Source organism: Mandrillus leucophaeus, unplaced genomic scaffold (assembly GCF_000951045.1).
Source record: "Mandrillus leucophaeus isolate KB7577 unplaced genomic scaffold, Mleu.le_1.0 Scaffold78, whole genome shotgun sequence".
In the NCBI taxonomy this organism is placed as follows: Eukaryota; Metazoa; Chordata; class Mammalia; order Primates; family Cercopithecidae; genus Mandrillus; species Mandrillus leucophaeus.
In genome coordinates, this window is record NW_012108474.1 from 440,910 (window position 1) to 442,199 (window position 1,290).

General features: G+C 51.7%; 2 protein-coding genes across 2 annotated transcripts in view; both read left to right on the forward strand.

The window, feature by feature from the left end:
* The window catches only part of NME4 (NME/NM23 nucleoside diphosphate kinase 4), a 30,458-nt gene that overhangs the window by 18,259 nt on the left and 10,909 nt on the right, over window positions 1-1,290 (forward strand). The window lies entirely within an intron of this gene.
* The window catches only part of LOC105529767, an 88,833-nt gene that overhangs the window by 5,974 nt on the left and 81,569 nt on the right, over window positions 1-1,290 (forward strand). The window contains exon 3 of the mRNA XM_011967007.1: window positions 1,213-1,288. Within this exon, the coding sequence (XP_011822397.1) occupies window positions 1,213-1,288 (76 nt within the window). The remainder of the gene's footprint in view (window positions 1-1,212; window positions 1,289-1,290) is intronic.

Below are 1,290 nucleotides of genomic sequence, written 5' to 3' on the forward strand. Positions count from 1 at the left end.
TGTTTTTCGTAGAGATAGGGTCTTACTGTGTGTTGCCCAGACTGGTCTCAAACTCCTGGGCTCAAGCAATCTTCTTTCCTTGACCTCCCAAAATGCTGAGATTACAGGCAAGAGTCACCAATAAAATAAAAGCTAGCCCGGCCTAGCTTTCTTTTTGAGACGGAGTTTCACTCTTGTTGCCCAGGCTGGAGTACCGTGGTGCAATCTCAGTTTACTGCAACCTCCGCCTCCTCGGTTCAAGTGATTCTCCCATCCCAGCCTCCTGAGTAGCTGGGATTACAGGCACCCGCCACCATACCTGGCTAATTTTTGTATTTTTAGTAGAGATGGGGTTACATCACATTGGTTAGGCTGGTCTCGAACTCCTGACCTCAGGTGATCCGCCCACCTTGGCCTCCAAAAGTGCTGGGATTACAGGCATGAGCCGCTGCGCCCGGCCCCCAGCTTTTATTTTTTATCACAGTTTTAGGTTTATAGAATAATTAATAGTACATGGAATTCCATACTCCCACCCACAGTTTTCCCTGTTAACATCTTGCATTTGTTACAATTGATGAACCAACATTGGGTTCGCTCTGCAGAAATTCCTTTTGAAAAACATCTTGTGTATTAGTTTCCTGGGCTAACAGAGTACTACAACCTGCGTGGCTGAAACAACCGAAATATAATCTCCCAGTTCTGGAGGTCAGAACGTCCAAGGGGAAGGTGTTGGCAAAGCTGTGCTCTCTGAAGGCCCCGGGGAGAGCCTGTTCCTGCCTTCTGCGTGGCTTCTGGTACTGCCACAGCCCTTGGCCCTCCTGGGCTTGAAGACTGTCGCTCTGCTGTCTGCCACTGTCTTCACGTGGCGTGTGTGTGTGTGTGTGTCCTCTTCCCTTGTTATACGGATGCTAGTCATTGGATTTAGGGCTCACCCTAATTCATTGTGACTTCAATGTAATTCGATTATCTCTGCAACCTACCCCATTTCCAAACAAGGCCACAGTCGCAGATACTGGTCAGGGCTTCAGCGTGTCTCTTCTCGGGGACGTAGTGCAGCCAGGACACCCATCTTGCTCCGGTCATTTTGGAATTTATCCTAGGGCATGGGTCTCCTCCCTATGCCACAGGGCATCTGGGCTCCCTCCTGCACCCTCCCCTCCACCTACCTGGCCACGCCCACCTGGTATCCCTCTCCCCAGGCTCCAGCAGCTCCTGCGGTCTCCCACTCTGCAGGTGCGGCTGGGAACTTCCTGTGCCCCGCCGGCGCCTTGTCCTTCAACGCCTTCAAGACCGTGATGGACATCGACACCG